The sequence below is a fragment of the Phasianus colchicus genome, chromosome 11 (genome assembly GCF_987193195.1).
Source record: "Phasianus colchicus chromosome 11, bPhaCol1.hap1.1, whole genome shotgun sequence".
NCBI classification, from domain to species: domain Eukaryota; kingdom Metazoa; phylum Chordata; class Aves; order Galliformes; family Phasianidae; genus Phasianus; species Phasianus colchicus.
Window position 1 is genome coordinate 14104799 of NC_143446.1, and position 22711 is coordinate 14127509.

A 22711-nucleotide genomic window follows, 5' to 3' on the forward strand; every position below is an offset into this window, starting at 1 on the left:
GCCCTGCGGTCCTGTGCTAGCAGGGAGAACGACAGAGAGGATGGGTCATCTCCATGGCAAGAGAAACAGATCTGACACTAAGCGACAGGTAACACATCCTTGATGGAGGGAATGGGTGAGTAAAAGGAAACCAGGAAAGTGAAAAGATAAAGAATCAGGCATTTCCTTTAATCAGAGGACACGTGTGCAGAAGGCTCCAGTGCTCATCTAGCCACCGATCTTTGGTTTCTCCTGGTTCAAACCTCTGCTCGGGTAAAAGTAAGCTTTAGCAGTCTAAACCCAGTTTTGGAAATGCACGGATTTATGTCTGAAATAATTAAGTATGTGCAAGTGCAGTAATTGGTATTTACCACAGCAACATTATCACACCCATTTGGTTTCAAAATTTTAGAATTATTATTTTTGGTCTTTTTCTCACTTTTGATTAGGACTACATGCGAATAAACAATATATTAGATTATATTCGATTTGCTTCCAAGTTGCACTGTTAATATTTTGCTCGTGAGCTCTGCAATTACTCTAGTCACACAGGCAGCTTGCAATATACCATTAATGCTCACATTTTCAAAGGGATTATCCAATTTTCTGTCATGACATGATTCTTATCTTTTCAAGGGCAATACCACACAGCATGCACAGAGAAAAAGATTAAAACTTTCAAGTATTCTTTACAGGCAACTGCCTAATCTAGCCTTTAATACAGCTCTCTTAGCATGAATATGAGTTGTATCGTTTTGAAACAAAAAATTTAAAAATGCAATAAAAAATTAAATACCAGTGTTTGCTTTACTTATGGTTCATTACCACTGCTCTACAGCAAAACCTGTGCATGGCAGAGGCATTTGGTGGACCCCAGGTGTAGATGTAACCTAGGGTGTTCCAGTAACAGCGATGGGGGAGAATCTGGGAAGCTTCTTTGGTTTTATCCTTTAAGAGAAAGGACACGGTAGGGTGAAAGCAATTCATCTGTGTAGAGCTGACTGAGACCATCTCATATTAGCATAACTACAGTTAGCCCAGGAGAAATGGAGTGATCCAAAGTCCTGTGTTAGGACATCTTGGGAGACCAGCTGCCTCCAAAGCAGCGGTCTGCCCACTTCTACTCCTCCCTGCACTGGTTGGTGGCTGGGACCTTTAGGGGGAAAACTGGAGTAAGAGATAAGACAGATAAGAGATAAGCAGAGCTGCCCTCCTGAGCACCTCGAGCTCACACAGAGAGCCAGAGTAGAGCACAAGGCTCCTAGCGAGCAACTGCATTAACACAGTGCCCATTTTCTCCATCCACAGTCAAAGGTTCATTTTGAAAATATCTTTCTTTAGTTGGCCAAAGGATTACCCAGGCTACAGTGATGGACGTGGAATTTCAATTGCTCTCTGGGCCCTCTCATAACCCGAATGAGAGTTTTTCCTCTATGTTAAACCGTTTCATCAAAATCAAGACAGTAATTATCATCTGGGGAATGTGGAACTTGCATTAAATAAAATTCAGTGTTAGATCTACATCTGGTCCACAGAAATTGGTTGACTGGCATTGAAGTTGGCTCATCTTCTCTTTTGGACAAAACTCTTTTCTGAGACACATCGTTTCCCATTATGCACTCCGTGTTTCATATGTTGGCCAGAACGTGTCCCATTGGTGACAGCTGTTTTGTAAAGCAAGATACTTGCTCAAACTCTCAGTGGGAGTACGAAAATTTTCAAGATTTATACAAAAAACCCTCAAAATACACTTGCCAGAAATTCACCAGTGTCTCATTCAGAAAACGTCTAATTAACTGTATCACTCTTTAAAGTTTTATATAATGCACAGAAACAAACAATACATATCCATGCCAAGATGACTTTAAATTTAAATGAGATCTAATTTGAACTGAATACACACTCAGAATCATAAATAGCAGCCATCCATGACGGTGCAGAAAAGCTAGGCATTTGTGGGATGCCTAGTGGGATGTTAACTGGTAGATTTGGTACTTTAGGGAGATTCACATTTGGTAGATTCACATTGGGCAGATTACTTGTTAAACTCCTGTGGAAGAAACAGACAGAAAGAAAAAATACCATAACAGTGACAATGCAGATGTAGCAGAAGCACGTGACACTTATAAACAAATCTGCAGAATTCACAGCACGACAACAGTCAGGAAACTGAAGCAAAACATTTCAGAAAGAAGCATGGGTATGGAAGCTTAAGTGTTCTGTTTTTGCAGTCTGCAATAAAAAACAAGTTACTTAAAAAAAAAAAAAAATGAAAGAAGAAGAGGAATCACAAAGTAGCAGATTAACAGAGTACTCAAACACCCACACAAAATAACTTAACCTTCAATTCCTGATACCATTTCAAAGTGCAGGGAGCAACGTTTACTTGGAAAAACCTATCTGGTAAGGAAGTGAGTCTCAGTTCAAGACACTCAGGTTGGATGGATACATGAAATAGCTGAACGAAGTGAGCTCCCAGAAAAGTCAGGGTGCTTTTCTTGGCATCAGGACTCAAAATAATAAACACTGTTTGAAATACTAACTCAGCTGAAGTTCTTCAGAGTTTTTCTTGCCACCAAATTCAACGAAGCCAGGATTTCACTCCAAAAACACTTGTTTTTCTGTACTCTAAAAATAACAAAGCTATGCTAAAATCTGGATTAATCACTTCCTAAAGGAAGACTTGTGCCCTAAACTCAACCTTGCATTTCTGTGTCTCTCAGGTTGCCCAGGTCTACATCTGTGCTCTGTGAATGAACTGCATTTAATACACTTAGGGCTGGTATATGAATGTTTCTTGGCTGGAAATGGGCCAGGGAGTGATTAAGGCAATCAAAAGTTAATTTATGAACCAAGTGTACTTGAGCATCATGACTTTAATAAGCATTTTCAGATATGCAACTGTTATGCAAAAAGAGATCTTTTAAAAATGGGCTAATGTATTAATTTAATCTGAAACATTGTTTTTCCTGAAACAATGTGTGGTATAGCAACACCACATGCCTGAAGTTTGCAAAACACCATCTTTTCTGGATCATTATTTGAGCTCGGTAAAAGTGGAATCAGGACTTCAGGCTTTCAGCTTCGTGTTGTACTGCTGAAGCTTCTCTGTTGATGTGCATAAATCCAACTTCAGCATTCAGGCTTCCTTTGGTGGAAAAAACACAATCCAAATCTTTCTTCCAGTGGAAGAAAAAAAAAAAAGTCTGTTCTTGTTTTCTTTTGTTTCTATGCTTCTTAGTAGATTGGACTTCACTTTATCTGCTTGCTCTCTTTGTTAGACGGTAAGCAGATAGGAGAATTTACTAATGCAACAAAGCTACCCATTGTTTCCATTCATACTGTATCTGCCTATTAAGATGATATGATTACTGAATGAGACACAGACTTCACAGTGATTGAGAGCGTGTTAAATCTTCAGAAATGGCACTGCATGTGGTTAGATACTGCTGTGGAATAAAGAAATAGCGAGAGGTGGACAACATATAAATGTATAAGGAAAAGCAACTTAAATAACTTAGCCAGATGGTAAATACATAAATCAGAGGACCTTTGGTTTTAATATTAAAATTCAAGAAGTGACAGTGTTATATTAATAAAAACACTGTATTAATAAAATGTGACTTCTAGAGTAAACAGTATACTATATTCACACGGAAACATATTTCTTTTATACAACACATTATTTTGCTGATGCAAGGATATGTTGCAAGAATAAGTTAGTACTCCTAAAAGGAAACAGAACAGCAAAATAATGCTGTATATTACGTTAACATACAGTAACTAATTTTAAAAATATTCTCCTGAATTGACATGCACAATTTTGCAGGTTCAACTCATCTAATTATCTGACTAACAGTTGCAGTGAGACCTGTAAAAAATGATTAATATTACCAACAAATGTTCCAGCCCGCAGTTGCTCAGACCATAAAAACCACAGGTCCAAGACGAGAACTGTTTCTAAAAGCTAGCCATGCCTATTTAATATAGATGGCTAAATATAACCTCCGCCATTAGGCAGGGAATGTGGGCATTTGGATCAACAAGATGAGGGCTGTCTCATTTAAGAAGCTTTGGGACTGGATCCTGATACGTTTGAGAAAAGATGTGCACTCCAGAGCTGTACTGCTTGTTATCTTGGTTTCTTCTGCTTCACCCCATTTGTTGGCAATGGAGATGGCTTTCACCTGTGCTGCCTGCGAGGGAATTCTCATGCAGACAGACTGGCAGCACACCGTGCCAGCATCCCCACGCTCGCACCGTGCTGTGGTGCTGATGGCAGGAAACACGTAGCAATGCACAGAGGCCACTCCTGCAGGTCTGCCCCAGGACTGGAAGGAGGGCAGGAAACCACTGTGCTTTTACCAAAGGGTCTCCTGGTTTCAGAGCAGAGCTAAATGAGAGCCCTGGCCCTGATGCAATCCTTAGTCCTACGTGATGATTTATGGATTGAAGAGGCAGATGCCTGTCTCTTCTCTTCCATCACCAGAAATGCTCACTACCTTCCTGCCTAGGATGAGCAAATGCTAGAGAGCAAATCTTTTCACAAAAGCCTTGATGTGAAGCAAAGAGCTTATAGTGAAGTAGGCAGTCAAATCTGTGCTCTTCCTCTCTCTGACTGACACCCAGAATAGTAAGGAAAATACTCATTTTCACTACAGCAGTGCTTTCTTTGAAGGGGAAACATTTTTCACTAGCACTATAGCTTCGTAGTACATCCTCTTCCAATGATTAATATAATCACATGGTTCAATTTCTTACATTTTATGTGAAGGATAAAACTTACAAAGTTTGCAAAGGGTTAGTGAGCAATCAGTAGATATCAAAGGCGGGATGAGAGTGCAGCAGGGACAGCCTCAGGTCAGTGAGTAACGTCCTCATCAAGCAGCTCAAACTGGCTGTCCCCACACCGGCTTTAGCATTTGCTCAGGAAGATCTTCCAACACAGACACACACACACTGAGACACACACACACGCACAGATACGTGTCTGCTGGCTGCAGATCAATCGGCATTCTCTGGGAAGCTAGCATGAAAAACCCATTGCACAACCCTACTTTTCCAAGACCTCTCAACTCCCCAGAGAACAGACCTGCTCTGTATCCTCCATATTTGGATGACTGTGCGAGGGACAAGTGTTCCACGCTTCTCTGCATGGATTCATACAAGCACACCAGCTGCTCTAGCTATAGGGCATGGACCCCCTGCAAATTCAGCAGCTCTGCAGAGGCAGCTTACAGAGCCCTCAGGAGCACGTTACATCGGTGCTTTTTCCCCCGTGTTTTCAGTACTTCACAGTATCTCCCTCACTGTTTGTGATTTCTATACCTAACTCTTTGTAGCATAAGGTGCAGAGTATTCAGCAATGAAAATAGAAGAAATACATGCTTGCAAACTGCCATCTGGTCAGGTTATGGTGGGCTACATATTTCAGCCTTGATTGCAAGCATGATGTAGAGATACCCTTTCAAAGTCTCTGTGCTGTGGAATAGTTTCCTGGCTCGGAGGAGATAACGAGACTTCCTTCTTGCATTTCACTGCAGAGAATTGATGTGGGACTGCAGGAGGCTCAGTGCAGCAGACATTCATAATGACCTGCCTTTTCTGGCCAACCTGAAGGCCTTTCTTCAAAGCAGAGGAAAGCCATGGAGCCACATTCTGACAGTGGGCCCAGTTCCAGAAAGGCTCTGCTGAACAGTCTGCAGCAGAAGGCCATAACTTGGATAGGAATTGGCCGGTCTGAAATACTGGAGCATCACTGACCTGAAAACTCAACTGTGCTTCAGTGGACACATAAGGTAAAAAGGAAGTAGATACAGGAAGGCAAATGAAACCAACTATATCTCTGACCTCAGTTTTTCCTGCAAGTTCACTGTAGATCCGCCAAAGAAGAGCAGTTGGTCTGCCCAGGAGGCAAACGATGAAGATCCTCAACAATTAGTTCTGAACAGTGCCTCAAAGCTGTCATAAGGTCTTAGGAACAGCACCCCCCTTTGCCTTCACACAGCATGTGTCACCCTCTGTTGCTTGCCGTTTCCTCCCCTTGCTGGGTCTGATTGCACAAAGGCAGCATTTGCAACTCACACCTCTGTGTGCGAGACACAAGAACAAATACCAACTAGTGAAAAAAAACCCAGAGTTCATCCTTTCACCAGAAGGACATGAGCTTCTTGTGAAAAGCACCCACTTTCCTGCTGGAACAAAGCATTTTAATACTCAAGGCTGTACGACACGTAGATAATCCATCCTGGGCTTTTGCTTGGAACTGTGATGCTCAAAGCATTCTGCAGCTGAAGCTCCCCAAAGGGCAAAGCCACTACAACATAACGAAGAAAAGACCTTTGAAAAAGTGTCAAAGATAACTTGAAAATGATAGATATTGGCATACCCAGGGACAAAGCATTTTGACAGGCAAGTATCACAGCCAAGTACTCATGTACATCTACAGTTATGCCACAAGTCATTGAATGCCAAAATAATATCATCTTCTGAAAAAAAGAAAAAGCAGAATGAATTGTTTGTGACGACCCAAACGAGGTGGACAGTTACACTGAATTAACTGCCTCTGTTTCATAACAGACAGGAAATACAAACAGATTCATTGCTAAAGCAGAACTCTGAAACTGAAGCTAATGCTAACTTCGAAGTGCAATTCTGCTTGAAGGAGTGGCTGTAAAAATGGCATTCTCCTACTCGAAAGATCTATTTCTTCTATGTTTTCTGGGTCACATCTGCTTATTTGAAACAAGATTTTTTAGGATTTTTAATCTTGTTAGCCTGCAGACCAAAGACAGCAAATGGAAAGTGAGAGAGACTCCTGAACGCCAGCCACTTAACCCCACTCAAAACAGAGGAGATGATCAGGTGTCAAGAAAAGGCCTGTGATTTGGCAGGCAGAATCCTTATGGATGCTGAGGATGCTCATGAAAGAAAAGAAAAAACCTGGGTAATCAGATTCCAGGTTGCATATGGGAGGCTGGCTGCTGAACAAAATCTCTTTTCCTTGTAAACCGAACATATTTGGTGTGAAAAGCCCTGAAAGACCACACGTTCTTTTACACAGCAACCTCTGAGAGCACAGTGCCACTTAACTTTGCCTAGAGAATTACAAAGAAGCAGGGAAAATACATCTGCAGAAGTCAGCTGGTCTGAGTCCCCAGTCTGGGGCACTGTCAGCCCTGTGGTATTTGCATAGGGCCAATCTTTCCCTTTTAAGTCTGTTAACAGAAGGAAAAGTCCATTCTTTTCCTTCACAGGACCCTATATGAGTTTTTAGAGCAAGCACAGCAGGGTTCAGCAGTGCTTCAAAACCTGTGAAATAACAGCAGCGATCTCAAACAAATGCCACGTTTTTCTATTCACCAGCTCCGGAGTTCCATTTGGATTTCTCTCAGGCCACTCATTTCTTGCTGGCCAACCCCTACCCCTCCACATCCAATAACTGGTTCTGCTAGATGGCTCATCACATCACATCCCCTCTGGGCTGGTCCCTCCTGCACCCCTGGAGCTGCCTGGGGCTGGGACAAGCTGAGCTGTTGGGGATGCAGCCCACAACCACCAGCCATGGGAGTGACGTGCTGTCCCTCCATGGCGTGGGTAGAAAAAATGAGTATTGGGAAAAATCAATACAGCAATGACTCACTAAGGTTCTGGGGCTGTACTGAACATGGCAAAGCAAGGTTTTTTGTTCTGAAAAGGAGTTATTTGAGTTCAAGAGCAGCGCTGGAAAAGGCCTCTTAGGATGGGATCCAAAAAGCCATGCCAGCTAAGAAAGTTTTCACATTTCCATGCTTCCACATCCAAAAGCATACAGTTTGAACTGAGGTAGCAATGCATTTCAAAAAGCAAATATCATTTTCCTTCATTAACTTCAAAACCTTGAAGAGTTCAGGCCTTCTATTCTTAGCATTCAACTAGAAAACATCAAGCACTTTCTGCATGTCCAATCTAATGTTTGCTAATTCATCTCTGTACGAATCTCCATCCATTTGCACCCAAATTCCGATTGTATCAAAGGAGGTTTCCTTACTTTACTGGCTCCCATGACTCCCGCTCAAAGCCCCTGTGAATTGACTGTGCAATTGAGGACTCCATCAGATCGACATATCTAACAACAAGTGGAGCAAACAGGTCTTGGAGGTGTTTGTGGAACTTTCCATTGCACAAATTATCTAGAATAGATAAATAAAAGTATAGTAAGAAACTACTGTTACTAAAAGCTCTGTAACAAACCACAGTGTGGCACTTTATTACACAATGAGTTTGTCAGTGAACAAGAAAGAAACTGAGAACAGAACAGGAGCTGGCATCGTGCACCAACGCTCACAACAAGGACAGCAGGAATGGCTTCTTAATCAAAACAGATAAACAGACAACAAATCTTCTTTCCCATCAAGGTTGGACTTACAGGTTACAAATACATTGTTACTTCCTGTGAATAAAATGGGTGTAAGAAATAATGCATGGCAAACATTGTGGCTTCTGCAGGTAGGAGGTTCGTTTCTTATTCAGTTACTCACTACCATGACACTCTCAGAGGATGAATCCCTGCTTCGTGAGTGGTGGGGTTTGAAGGCGTGAGCCTTCTCCATGCCTTGGAGAAGCGCCTTACTTCACAGAGCACTAAGCTTCTGAATTCCTCTTACTCTCATTTAATTTAAACCTTTTCCTCCCTTCAGTGAGGTATTTTAAAGTAGGGACTGGTTTGCTCCAAGCTAAATAAATGCAGTACACACATGTAAAACAACACACACATTTAATGACGGTGTACATAATTCCCTGCTTGTCAGGCAGCCATTACAAAAGACTTGAGAAGATGAAGCAAAATAAAAGTTCAACTTCTCACCTTCATCTGAGGCATTTGACTTAAGGGGTGTCTGTGTATGCATCAGAGAATTGCTTTTTTCTAGTGGAAGTAGAACCAAACCAAGCCGATGCTAAGAGTCTGCACTGTGCATCTCTACCCAGCTCAGCTCTCTGTGCAGCACAGAGAAGTATTAGCAGTAACCTGAGCCGCCCACTGAAAAGAAACGACCAAAATACAATACATACAGTCACTACGGAGGAAATCGTTTAGAAGCTGAAAGAGTGGAAAGCTGTCCCACGTGTCGGGGGGTTGCACCTCTAACGCAGCATCCATATCCACCGCAAACAGCGACAGGAAGGTCTCCGCGTGCTCAACCATTAAGTCTGACCACCAAGCAAAGGCCTTGGTAGAAAAAGATAACAGAGCAGTATGTTAGTTCCAATAAAGCACAGTCACAGACGCTAGGCCACGTATCTCCAAAAAGTGTGCACCCCGTGGAAACTACCTTTATTGTAAAGAGAACAGTGCTTTCCAGTGCTTGCCTGCACATACAGTGCTAATCACGGGAATTAGGCACTGCTGTTTTCATACAAAGGTCTCTTGCAGAAGATCTATTCAGGGCTCCACCATAAAGGCAGGCAGGTGTAACATGGCAGAGAAGGTTCTGTCTGTTCAATTTACAATAAATCGCTGAATTCATCTTTAGTTATGCTAATTATCAGAAAACAACTAATTCGTATTCTAAATCATAGAAATCAGGGAGTTTCTTCACTGTGGGTGGGTTTTATGCTGTTATTCAGCAGTTTAAATTTTATTTGGCTTCACTACTTCTAATTATCTTTAAAAACTGCCTAAGACATTAAAATCTGCCCTAAGTCCCACTCACTCTTATTTGGAAGCGATTCAAGCATCACCTGTAGAAGTTACTACAGCACTGTTCATTTTACATGGCCAGCTATACACATCATCTAAATACACTACCACCTTCTTTAATGCTACTTATCAGGAAACGAAGCTCTATTATCAACATGCCAAGATTTTAAAAAATAAATAAAGAAGTCTACAAGCCTGTATTTTCAAAGAGGCAGGGAAAAAAAAATATATCTAATCTTGAAAACCAAAAAAATCAGTGAAGTAACTCATTCTCATGCACATGGGTCCTTCAGACTCACTGGACGGGCCCTCTGACGTGACATTCACATCATACATGGCTCAGATGTGAATGTTCCAGACGCATGCATGCGTGTTTAGTAATCACTTCTGGCTGGGAACATGCAATATGAGAAGGGCTGTCGTTAGGACCATGTGCTATAATTTGTAAGCGGCAGAAAATTACTCAGTGACTTAAAGGATCTGAGAAATGGTTTTCCAGCACTTTGCAAGAGAAAGAAACCTCTAGCATAGGCAGAAGACTAGAGATAGAACAGAAAAGACTGGGCATACAGCACTCAGTTCAGAGGAACTGACATTCAGGGAGGGGGTTTTTGCCTCCTGGAAGGAGGCTTTTGGCAGATGTGAATAAGCACGACAGACTTCAGTTTTCTTAGGGTTCAGATTTGACTAACTGAAGCAGAATGCTTTTGGTTAATTCTGTCCTAGAGAGAGTCCAGCTGTGGGTTCTCTTGGCCACAGGGACAGACTCATACCCCCAAACCAGGTCAGTTCCATAGATCCCTATAATCGTTCCTATTTTGGACTGACTTCTCACCAGGCAGCGATGCTGTCAGGAGGTCTTTGGGACTATTTCCATTCCTTTGGTCCCTTAAAATACGAAGCAGACTGCTATCACTCTGCTGTTATTCCATGAGTTGATATAAACTGGTGATAAGACATGCAAAGGTTGGATGTGACATGGGGCATTATGCACCCAGAGCACATCTCAGATGTAAAATAGCCAAAAAAAAACAACAAATGAACCCCAAGCTAATCTTAGTACTGTGCCAGCCCTATGGTGGGGGCATGGAAAAGATGAACTGTGCTGTGAAGCAACTCCATCCCTGGGATGTTTGGGCAGCCCAATGTCTACTATGATGAAGAGTCTGAGTTGGCCCCAAAGGCCAGTGGCAACCAAGGTCCTGGGGGTGGAAGAGAGGGGAGGCGAGAGAGCATCTTCTGCAACAAGTCCAACATAATCGCTGCAGAGTCCTGCAATAAAACCTGCTTCCACAAAAAAGGGAAAAAAAAAAAAAGCTATTTTAAAAGAATGAGGAAGAAAAGCACATCGTTTGTGGGGGGGGAAATAATGCCCAAATCAGTCACCATTTCCCTTTTGTTGAGTCAAATTTTATCTTCACATGTCTCTAACTCATGTCAGGTTCCCCAATCTCCTCCTCCCTATTCTCAGAGGACAGACCCTCCTGCAGTGGGAGCAAAACCACCACACTTTGAAGAGCTCCTTCAAGATGGTAACTTTCTGTATTTACCATCTACTTACCTGCTTTACTTGAATGTAAAGGCAAAAAAAAGTGTTCTTTCTAGCCAAACACACCTATTATTGTATGTTTTACACATGGATACACATGTATATATGTATGACCTCAAAGGGTTAAAATACATATATACATATACACATATGTATACATAGAGAGAGAACACGAGTTCAGAAATACGTGAAGACCACGGCCTCTGGCATGTGCCATCAGTCATCCAGGGAGACAAAAATGGAGCTGGAAGACACTTGGTGAGAGAGATATTGCAATGGCAGAGACCTCCTGCTCTCACCTAGGACCAAGGCACCACTGTCTCTTTTGCATTTTTGTCTGTGCTTCTTTCTGATGGGTAGGACTAACCCCACTGATGAGACACGACGCTTTTGGTCTAATGGCTTTTGAACGTATTCCATGTTCTGAGTTTTGCTTTCTGGGTTCTCACTAGCATGTCTGCCTGGATGTCCATGTTTGGAAAAAAAGGGGTGTATTTTAATGGAAAAAAATCATGATTTTCAGAGAAGAAGGCATTCCTTCAGCAAATGATGCCATTTAATTCTGCTGAACATCCAAAGCAGACCAAGGAGTCTAACATTGCAGGTTGAACCTTCTCACCTCCAGGCAGAAGGACAAGATGGAAAAAAATCTCTCATCTGGAATAATTTGAAAAAACATGCAATACCTCAGCGCTTCTCACTGCAGAGGAACAGAATAATGGGGCTGTAACGCATAATAAAGATGGTGTGATAAATCAGCCAGGCTCTCATGTCTCTGTTCCTTTGGGTGCAATTCCAAGTGTGCAGAGAGCTGGCCCACTGCCTGAACACCACTGAAATGCCACAGAAACCCTCGGGACAGGGATTCCATAACGTACCGACAGAGTGCTGGGCTTCTGGACAGAGATAAACGTCACTCTTCCAGGTCACCATTCAGAACAAGGGGCCAGGATGCCTCCTATCCATGTTGGCATTAACCTTCTGTCTCTAATCAAAGCCTTGTGACACAGAAGACATTGAAGAACAGTTCTGAATCTTCCTCCATGTGAGGATCAGAGCAGCACAGCTGGCTGAACACCACGGGCCCTCTAGCTGCCTGCTGCAAAAGTCCACTATTTTCCCAACAACTGGTGCTTTAAAATCAGCTCTTTCCAGGCTGGTTGCACACACAGCCTAAGCTGGTGATGAGTGGAATAAAGCACTCGTCAACCTCAGGCAAGCTCCTGCAGCTCGTGTGTGAGTGCAGAGCTCTCAGGCAACCCCCTGCTTTTGCAAAAGTGAGGTTCACTTCACTCTTCACCACGTATATTCTCTCTCTACATATAAATACTGTATATCCAGTACAAGGCACATACAGACAAAACCAGAGGAAGAACACTACCATTCTAGTCACTTGTGTAGAACTCAATCCACCTCCACCACAGTGTACTATCGATCAGGTGAATGCAAAACAACAGAGGTAACAACAGGCTGAGGAGAGATTCCAGGCGGGTAGGGTTGTGTTGGGATGTAACTGCAGCGCTCGTAAAATATACCCATTGCTACATGCATGGACTGGACTGCTACGCCACACTGACCCTCTGTGTAAGGCTACCAGCTCCACAAGCAGCCGACTGGGAGTTGCTGTTACATTCCTCGGTCAAAGTTACGGAAGCGAGGGCAAACCAGGTAAAATCCCAGTAGGAAACATGGCACTGAGAGGGCATGCACGAAATATGACAGGAGTGACTCGTGTCATTCGGTTTAGTCACATACCTCTTTCCCCTGCCAGGATCATCCAAGATTGAATGAACAGTAGAAAAACAGGGAGGAAATTTAAATATGCAAGCAGGCATTAGTTGGGTGTCGTGGATTGTTGTGTATTATCAATAAGTTAAGTTATATTGCAAATTTAATATACACTGGAATGATTTTTAGGTGATTGTGAAATTATTATCAAACGCTCTTAACGCAAAATATAGTGAGTATATACAAAAATGGGAAGGAAAAGAGAAAAGAGTGAATGAGTGTAACAATTCCTACAGTCATATACAATAACTGTTCGCTCTGATATTCAGAACGATCAACTTTCCACCACTTAGCCAAGAGCACCAGATTTACAGCCAACACAGGGCTCGATCCTGCAGATACTTACATGGGTGGGCAACGTCGCTGCCTGGGGCAATCCCTGCAGGGTGGCACTGTCCTGGCAGCACTGCCAGCTGCCTCGGGGCTCAGTGCTTCCAGGGTCGAGCCTCAGGGTTCTCTACCATCTATTTGCCCCTGACATGGTTTCAGTGTTTTTAAAACATGAATCTTTCCGTTAAAGCACTCTGAAGAGTTAAGAGGATGGGCTTGCTCTAGTATGGAGCTGGTGGTGAACATATGTGGCTCTTGCTGGTGCTGCGGACTGACGTACTAGACAGAGAATGTAATCAATTCCCCCTTTGGCCCTCCCTGCCCTATGGAAAAGCAGTCTTCCTGACCTGTCCCGTGTGCCTTCATCACACTTCATCCCCATTGCTGCCTTCTAAAAAAGACAACCCAGCACCTGTTCAGGAGACATCCCATAAGCGTGCAAAGCCACCAGCAACCGACCGGACCCTGCTTGAGAGCTGCAGGACACAGGGCACCGCTGCTCACCTCTGCGTGGTGCTCTTCGTTTTGTTGGAGGACTTCAATTACCAATTCTGCCAGACGTATTGTGTCTTCTAACTTTTTAGCTGGTGTGACTAACCGGCCTACATTTTCTGTAGTACAAGAAGTCGAGTTAAAAGGCAGGCAGAGTGAAAAGCTCGATGCAAGTAATTTTAGAGGTATAAAAAATCTCATAATATTCTACAGCTTTAAAGATCTTTTCATGCATATGTTAAATGCTTGTATAATTAGTACTGTGCAAACCAGAAAGCCACATTCGTTATTATACTATGAAAATACAGTGCTCCAGCTCCAAATTTCACAATATAGTCAGAGTTGTTTTGCTTCATGGTGAGGCAGTGGCACTTTATTAGCTCAAATAAGAACATTACATTCCCTAAAGACAGCATCTGGCCACTAATATATGAACAATATGTATCCTACAGAGTAGATGATGCATTGCAGATCGTGTCTGTATGACTTAACATACTTTTATGATCAACTGAAACAAATCTCTCCATACTTTTAACAAATCGTCGAACTCAAGCAATTTAAATGTCACCTGCTACTGAAAGCAAAAGCTGCAGGTCTGGCTTGCTCCAGGATTTAACTCCACAAAGGTCGAGGAGTTATGCATGCTGGGGGGAGTGGAAAGTGGTAACACCCACCAGGCATTCATACGTAAAATTTATATGGGAAAAGAGATGCAAATTTACAGCAAAAACCCTGCAAACAAACCAAGGAGTTTAAATCCTGGAGCTTGTCCTTTAGATCTATTGATTTCTTTTGCAGTGTTTTCTAAAAAGATTTTTAAAAACAATCAAATCATATTCTTCCAGGTAACAGGTATTAATGTATTACAAATCTGAGGTGCTAACAATCTGGAACATTTAAGTATTTCAACAGGAATAACAGGAAAAATAAAATAGTGATCTGTTCATTGAACGACAGCTTACACAGAGCTGCCTGAGTGCAGCCAACGGGGCTTCTGTGACCTGACATGGTGGTTCACCAGCACTCCCAGCTCCAAGGAGAAGAAGAGCAGGAGCACTGCTCTCTGGGGACTTGCCTGTGCTGCAGTGGGTCCCTGCAGAGGTGTTCCTCCTGCTAATGATGGGCTGCAAACCCAGCTCTGCTGTAGTAGATTGTGCAAGGAGCAGGATCATGCTTCAGGAGCTACATCAGCCAGCCCATACCTATCCACCTACGTACATTTTGGTCTCTGTGATATTAAACCTGGAGACTTCACAAGCAGGTGAAGTACCAAAAAAAACCCAAAAGGACAGTAAAATCAGTGCACTGCCATTAGCAACATAGAATAGGCTAAATGAGAGCAACAAAGCCAAATGCTAGAGGTGCATGAATTACAGCCCCTCCACCAGCAAGGCATTCATCTTGGGATGTCCAACACTAAGCCAGCAGCTTGGGTTATGCCTAAGTGCGAGACAGTTGAGCATCTTGCTCCAGACTCCTGCATGCATCAGCTGCTTGCAAAGACCTAAGTGCTTAGGTTTTCTTTACTGACAGAGCAGCAACTTGTGGTTGCACACAGATGTCCCACTTTGCTTTGATGAGCCCCAAGGCACAAACCCCAGCTTGCTGAATGCCTGAAAGCTTTGAGGACTCAAATCTCCATCTTAGCATCTCACCTGCTCCTAATCTTCACTGGATTTATTTTTAAGGCAACAAATCTCCCATGAAGAGGAGAGGAATGTTTCTCAGAAGGGGCTGTGAGAGAGGCACATGCTGCTGATGTCAGAGGAGCCCAGCAGCCAGGCCAGCTGAGATCTGGCATTGCAGGTGCTCAGCTCAGCTGAGGGATGCATCAAGGCAAATTAATGCTACGCTTTTGCTGATGGATACCATGGATAGGGGCCTTAGGGTTTCCTCTCTGGTTTCCCTTTCATCTCTTGTAGCACTGGAAACAGTAACAAAAGAAACGCTCCCAGGTTGTCCTTAAAATACTCCATTGGGCAAACACTGAAATTGGAGAACTAGTGGTTAACTCACTGTCCCTCTTCCTATGCAATCCAACACCTCACTGGTTACAAGAAAACTTCCTTTTAAGCAAAGAGAACCCAAAGAAATGTCCCTCTGGTTGCTTCTTCATCTCTGAAGCCAAGGGGAAGCTTTTTCATCGATCAGAGCAGCATCAGACCCACTCTCATTTGCAACACTGATCTGCTCTCAAATACAACTAAAAGACAAAAGTGTTAATAAGAACAACTGCTCAGAGATGCTGTCTTTAAAGAAAATATTGATGCTTATACAACTTTGGCAGCCAGCAGATGTCAATCTTAATTTTTTTTCTTCTTATTTTAAATATTTCCCTGGTTAAGTTACTATACATCAGAATATTCCGCTAAGATAGCTGGAGCACTGACAGTTACATGAAACATATACGATATACTTATCAAACATTTCATCCAACATCATGTAAAGCTCATACATATTTATAGTTTTCATGCAAAATGTTATGCAACAACAATGTTATTTTGTGCTGACGTTGATATTTGAAAATGTTGCATATGTCAGACATTGCTAGACAAAAAAAATGTGGACATTTTGAAATAAATGCTACCTCTAAATCTCTACAAACCTACCACATCGCGCTAGGTGGTTTAGAAAGCTGCACATGACAACTAGCTTGCTAAGGCTAAACAAGCAACTGCCAGGCTAGAAAACCACTGAATAAATGGAAGGAAGACTATTACAGTACTTGGCGTCTGTTTGGCCATGCCTTTGAGCATATGATTTATCATGTTAGTCTGCGTTGGAGGAGATGCCGGTGGCCCAGCCGGTGGCTTAGGCTTGGATGGACGGGCTGCTGGTGCGTGACGGAGGGACGCCAAAAGTAAAGAGACAATGACGTCATAACAGTGACAAAAGGATGGAAACTTCGAAAGGAACATAAGCAGAAATGATGAAATACACATGGAAAAAGCTGCTGGGTTTTGCTTCTTGGTGCTTGAGGAGTTACACGGGAATGACACCGTTTGACAACAAAAATTCTAGGAGTCAGCAGATTCTAACATCCTACGGCACCGCGCAATCAGAAAGCCAAGCACCCAACACAAGTGTGGGACTGCACTGCATGTGGCCACGTGGGAAACCTCCACTCAGGAAACAGAGCTAAAACTCTGCAATTCACAGAAGGTGACGGAAAACGACCACTTTAAGCCAGTGCCCCCGTGCTTAGGTACATTTAGCAATAGAATAACGAGCCGCAGGAATTAATTGCTTTGTAAATATCAATTACACATTTTAGAATTAAACGTCACTGTTGGTTAAAGGGAGCTATAAAATATTCTTGTGCAATTTAAACATGTAAAAAAATCTGTCACTTAAAAATGTGTGGTTCCTGATCGTTTCCAGCTCATTTAATTATTTTCAACTTGGAATTCTAGTGGCTTTTATATTCTGGGTTGAATCATATATAAAAACTTGCCAGCTCTATCAAATATGTTACTTGCTATTCCAAATGTTAGAATACTGCAATCAGGACTTGACCCATCTGTCATATAGTTTACAATATCAGCATAGGAAAAATTCAAAGAAAATAGCCTTTCCTTTTACATGCACTCAGAAAATAAATTATGTACTGTGAATATATTAACACAATAGTTTCTATTACATTTAATAACAGTTTTTAGCAGCACAGTGACTATTTTTAATAATTCCATTTGCAAAGAATCTGGCATATTTATCTGGACATTCTATTGCCAAAAGTCCTTGCCATTTTGATTGCATTTTCCAGCGGGAAAAAAAAAAAGGGTTGGCTTGTGCAAAGTAGATTTCTGATTGCTTTTAAATCTCATAGAATTACACTTATCAGAGCATAATAAAAAATATTTGAGTAAACCATTACTTAAAGAGTACAAGTTAGGTTTGTTCCTTCTCTCCATACACAAAGGTACACACGTACATGAACACACATACAGTGCACACATGCACACACATGCACACACACTAAGTCTTTTTAGATATGTAACGATTTAATTCAGACTTATAGATTCAAGCTTCTGGTTTTTGGGTGTTTTTGGTGTTTTTTTTTTGCTTTTTTTTTTTTTGTTGTTGTTGTTTTTTTTTTTTGTTATTGTTTTCTGATAGCAAATAAGCAAATCTATTTGCTCATTGCTGGAGTCACCCTGATCTATGCTCAGAGTTTACCCAAGGTGGTTTTGTCCTTAGAAATAATACCTTTCAGCTTCAGCCGACAAAAATAACTGTTCTTTGGGCATTGGGCTAATGACTTTCAGCCTAATTTAAAACATAAGCAAGAAATCAATTTGATTACTCACTGATGGCTGCAAACCAGGTAATGCTTAGGAAGATTTTACTGCTTGCCTCCAGGAACTCCATGCCCCATCGCACCTCTGTGCACCACAACCCAAAACTGCCCACTTCTGTGCCACCAACCACCAAAATGCTCATGCTGAAAATGAGAGGTGCTACCATGGGCCCCAGTGGTGAACACATTTCAGCCCTCAGTGACATCCAGCCCCCGCAGTATCAAATTGGCCTGACTTGTGCAAGTGTTTTCTGCCCCAGGGAAAAGTCAGGAGCAGAGAAGGATGAGGAGGAAGCAGCAAGAGCTGCTGGTGAGATCTGAATGCATCGGTCACTAAGATTAAAGGCAGGAGAAGCTTATTCCTCCCTAACAGCCTGGCAAAGGGCTTCTCTAAAGCACTCTCCTGGACAAATTTGCACATGAGACTGCATTTTACACCTCTGCCTGATACTTGCAAATAAAACACTTGCAGAAACCTGAATTGCTTGGCAAGTAAGAGTTTTGGGGTTGTATGTTGTGCTTTAGCCTGCAACGAGCATAACAGGTGTACTATAAAATCAGTGCTACTTTGGGAATGTGTGTTCCATAAAATTCATTGTATGCAGCCCAGAATATATTCCAGCTACATATTTCTCACTCAGCATTGTGGTCTGTGTGAGATGGAAGGGCTAACACAACCATAACGCTGAGAATTAAAACTCAATAAGCAAGGACTAGCGTTGACTTTCCATGTTTCTCACAAGCACAGCTACCAACTCTGTGATTTCCTTGTAATAATTAAAAATATGAGCCCTGCCAAAGGCTTTGCTGTGTAAGTATTGTGTGCATCCATTTGTGAGCCAATCATGGCAATGATAGAGTTGCTGTTCTCAAGATAACGATAAAGAATAATGGACACGGCCCAAGGAGAAGGCAAAACAGCCTTTATTATCCTCATGAAATGATTCATGTGTGCCTGAAAAGGACTTCAGTGATGATAACTTTTTTCCCTTAAACCAAGATGCGCAATTAAGAAAAATTCATCAAAAAGGTTTTTCAACTTAGAAGGAGACTCAGCTCTCAAAATTCAACATACTGAAATGAGAACCTCCTGACTTCCTGGTGATTATTCAGCTTAACAATGAGTTCTTGCACATCTGAATTCTATCTCGTGCCTCAGGCAGCAAGTTGCTCTGCGGTTGGTAAGAACCTTGTAGAAAGAATGCTGCACAGCAGATCACTGCGACCCCTGAAGCTCTAGTAACAACTCTGATGCTGCTCCAAACATGTTTTATAAAGGGCAAGAGAAAAGCTAGCAATTTGCCTAACAGCTCTCTGTTAAACCCAATTGAATGCCACTTCCAACAAACCAAACAAAGCAGCAGTTCAGTAAGCAGACAAATGCAGGTTGCAGTTATGTCTGGGCTAATCAGTAGTAAAATGTACGATCTATTAACAACTTCAGTCTCCACTCCTGCCTCAAAGACTAACATTCTCCTACATTTTGCATCCATATTTATTTGGGGAACTTCATTTGGTTTTCTTGTTGAGCTTTGTGCATTATCACAATTGCTGGGGTGACTGCTGAGTGGTGGATGGGCTGATAAATCCCACGGCACCTCCTCTTATCCCAGGTTAGCTTAACAAACAGGCAGCTCAGCCCTTACAGTTCCAGCACACTTGCTAAATATTGCAGATACACGCATGGAACTCCCCAGGCTGAGATCCAGAAATAGGAAACACGAGTGACGTGAAGAGAGCATGGAGACTGTGGCAAGGGCCAGTGAGAGTGTTGTGACAAACACCACTGCTTGGCAGCAACCTGCTGTGTTGTGAAGTCAAACACTGGCCCCTTTGCATGCAATTCCTCAGCCCAGGATCTTCCTGTGCCTGCTGGGTGAACATGATGCACAAGACACTGCGCAGCCGGTGCCAGTCGCTGCTGACACAGCCAGGGAAATGCATCCTTGGACTGAGGATGTTGAGGGACAAGCATAAATTTGCAATTTTGGCCCCCAATTGACCCAAAAGAAGCTGACTTCCCCCAAGCACAAAGCAATGGATATCATGGGGTCTATCCACTCCCAATTTTTTTTCTTTGCCTGCAGACCTGCCCAGATGGCAGTTCTGGCCCCATGCACAAAGGCAACAGCCATTCCAGCCCCACATCTCCTTTGCTTTTCATCCCCAAGGGTACCACAGGACTTTCTTTTACAGAGGCCAAAACCAAGTCACTATGAGAGAAGTATTCAAAACCTAAAAAGCCAAGTCTTACACTAAATACAACAAATGGTCAAGCTGACAACTGTCACTATGGCTGGCACCAGCTCTAAGGCTGCCTGCACTCAGCTCCAGCAGGGAGAAGTGGCATTCATGGAAATGGGATCCTTCATTGCCAATGAACTCCAATGCAGTGCAGTGCATTCCTCAGTTCCTGTGCTTAAGGGATGGAGAAGTCATTCTTTCTAAAAGAAAAATGGATTCCCAACTGACATGAATATGCAAACCAAGCACTTATTATAAGGTTGTTAGTTTTGTCTGATAAGTAATTTAAACAACCCACTAATCTTTAATTATTTCAGAATAATGCTCTGTTTAGTGTTCTATTTTAAATCCATACTTTTAGGTGGGGCAAGAGACTACAATTTTTTTCACGTGAAAGGAGAATGAAAGACGACATTTGTGTGTTTAAGTTGTTTTCATTACCTTATTTTTCATTCTTGCTTTTGGCAAAACAAATAAAAAATCAGGCCAAAAACCTACTCGCTTTTGACTCCACTTAATCCAAGGAACTGATTTCACGTTGAATCCTGCTGACACTGCCCAAAAATTTTTCATTTAAGACACTGGGAGAGTTGTGGGCACAAAGCAGGGCAGCCACATCCTACCGCGTCCCTTCACTCACTCTAAGCTTTGAGAAGCAGATGTATTTTTAAACAAACTGAGTCTAGACATGTCCTTCTCAATTCCTAAACTTGACACATGTGACAAGCCTTAGCCACAAGAGAGATGCCCAGTGCAAGAATTGTGCTTAACACACAATAGCCCACTGCAGCCATTGGAAATAGCTGTGCTTGCAATGGTTGTATCTGCAACTTGTGGACCTGTTCTTTTTGTAGTTGCAGAGAAGAATTAATCTTCATTTCCCAAATATTTGTTGTTTATCAAAATTGGTTTTAGTGTCATGCTCTAGAGCCAGAGCCAAATTTGAGCTGATGGGCCTGGGGAAGCTGGGGCAGAACAAACCCAGCCCTCGTGCGGCCTTTTAAAAGCAATTTCCCCTTTGATAACAGCTGGAATCAAACCAATCCTTCCCCTTCCCCTCCCCCCCCACATAACACAACAATCTACTCACAAAAAGGGATGAACAGTTCAGGTTTCAAGGACTTTCAAACCAGGACTGTGGCGTACAACAGAAACAAGAACAGGGGGCTACAGACCTCCAAAATCCCTTCTGAAGAGACAGGCACTTCAGGCACTTTGGTTTGTGCTGAACCTTTGCCTCACCACATGTCATCACAGGTTATAAACAAGAGACAAACAAGACTTCTGTCTGATCGGATCATTTGTTACACATTAACAATAAAATTGAAAAACAAAACAAAACAAAAAAAAACCCAAAACAAAACAAAACCAAAAACCAAACCAATTCTCCCAATAGGGCATAAAACAGAAGTTATGAAAACCAAAAATGAACGTTAGTTTCATCAGAAATGTGCCTGTTGGGTGTGTTAAGTTAATGGCCAGCTCACCAACGTTTCTGCACCAAAAATGAGTTGCAGTTCTTTAGGAAAACAAGATACTTTCCTTTTACAAAGGCTAGGTTGTCCATTAAAACTGTGTCTTAAGAAGAAACTATTGCTACAAGGTACTTCTAATCTACACTCTATTCTAAGGATGGAGACAAAAGAGGTTACGTAGACAGCACAAATTAACTCCTTAAGTATTAATGCATCTCCATTTTCAGCCTGAAGGAGTACATATCTTAAGGAGCTATGAAAAACAAAATAAATATAACTTAACAGTCCTAGCAATTTATAATGCATATACAATAGTTCACCTGCATCCTTTTGATTCTCTATATGAAAGAGAGAAAGCAACAGGGAGAGAAAAGAGAGAAACAAGAACAGATAGGCAGGATTAATGAGCAAGTGGACCGCACAGCCCCCCAGTAATGCGTGATATATGACATTTGAAAATAAGATAAGTTGCCCCGTCTCGCCCCCCGCCCAGCAGCATGGTGTTACCAAAAGAATCTCTTTTCACAGAGGTGAAAGAGAAAGCAGTACCAATAGGAAATCGGAGAGCACGAGCTCTGCTGATGCACAGGGGCTCTCCAAGCAGCACCCGGGCTCCTGTGTCCCCTCCAGAGCTCAGCAGAGAGGAGCAACCCAAAAATCCAGGAGGAGAACAAGTACAGCACTTCCGCTTGAGAGAACGGCCAGGAGACATGTAAGAGCTGATGCACGCAGGAAGGACAGCCTCACATGATCTCATACGCAGGCTTCATTACAGATCGTGTACGCGGGAGAAGGGATGGCTTTTCCCCACGTCCTTTACCTGACTGCTAGCTCGTTTCTCCCCGGTGTAGCTGCTGCCCTTTGATTGTGTACCAGTG

General features: G+C 42.4%; 1 protein-coding gene across 9 annotated transcripts in view; it reads right to left on the bottom strand.

The window, feature by feature from the left end:
• CADPS (calcium dependent secretion activator) overlaps nt 1–22711 on the bottom strand; it is a 174218-nt gene that overhangs the window by 31376 nt on the left and 120131 nt on the right. For 3 of the 9 annotated variants that reach the window (XM_090148361.1, XM_090148364.1, XM_090148362.1), the window contains 5 exons: nt 22154–22171; nt 13830–13936; nt 9031–9187; nt 8009–8150; nt 1883–2029 (listed from right to left, as the gene is read on the bottom strand). In XM_090148361.1, coding sequence (XP_090004487.1) covers nt 1883–2029; nt 8009–8150; nt 9031–9187; nt 13830–13936; nt 22154–22171 — 571 coding nt within the window. The remainder of the gene's footprint in view (nt 1–1882; nt 2030–8008; nt 8151–9030; nt 9188–13829; nt 13937–22153; nt 22172–22711) is intronic. The other 6 variants (XM_090148365.1, XM_031606364.2, XM_090148358.1 and 3 more) reach the window with 3 other exon arrangements.